The sequence below is a fragment of the Phytophthora parasitica genome (genome assembly GCF_000247585.1).
Source record: "Phytophthora parasitica INRA-310 unplaced genomic scaffold supercont2.28, whole genome shotgun sequence".
NCBI lineage: Eukaryota > Oomycota > Peronosporomycetes > Peronosporales > Peronosporaceae > Phytophthora > Phytophthora nicotianae.
This window is the reverse complement of record NW_008649014.1, coordinates 610,303-610,855: the sequence shown is the minus strand read 5'-3', so window position 1 is coordinate 610,855 and position 553 is coordinate 610,303. Positions and strand designations below refer to the sequence as shown.

Sequence of the window (553 nt, the reverse complement as noted above, 5' to 3'; positions counted from 1 at the left end):
TCGAGGGTCCACCACTCTAATGGAGTGTCCATACTGGCTTCTTCTCTTTGCTCGGTAGTCCAATTCTTCTTCATTTTAATAAATGCAAGCAATTCAGAGCGAAAGCGAGCTAGGATCACGTCTGGTGAGAGGCCGAATCGTTCTGCAAGCTTAACCGCGCTTGAAACAGCTCTCCTGAGAGGTTGGTCGATAGGTGTGTTCCGAGTATGCTCGTCAAGCTGTACGCCCGCAGGTTGAATTGAGCGTCCGCAATCAGGTAGTTCTTCAGAAGATTCATTCACTAGAGGCCGTTTTGGCAAGGTGGAGATGTCTTGCGATGGACCCAAAATGTACGCAATTGTAGTCGAGTCTGACGGAGGACAGAGTAAATTCCAGCGACTGGCAATGAGCTCCCGAATATCGTTTTGAACAGGAGTCCTTGTGGAAGAATCATCATCGGGTGCGTACTCGGTGGCTTGATAAAGACGAATAAACTTGCTTAAAATCATCGAATTTGAGCATGCATCAGTCTTAAAAATCGCCTATGCCCGCGTTATTGGTTTTGTGAGCCGAA

At 47.4% G+C, this 553-nt stretch overlaps 1 protein-coding gene across 1 annotated transcript; it reads right to left on the bottom strand.

The window, feature by feature from the left end:
- Positions 1 to 150: 150 nt before the first annotated feature.
- PPTG_23038 (hypothetical protein) lies at positions 151 to 488 on the bottom strand (the record flags this gene model as incomplete). The annotated part of the gene is made up of 2 exons (XM_008908067.1): positions 151 to 174; positions 225 to 488. 2 exons carry the CDS (start codon positions 486 to 488, stop codon positions 151 to 153), a joined length of 288 nt encoding a protein of 95 aa, XP_008906315.1.
- Positions 489 to 553: the final 65 nt, after the last annotated feature.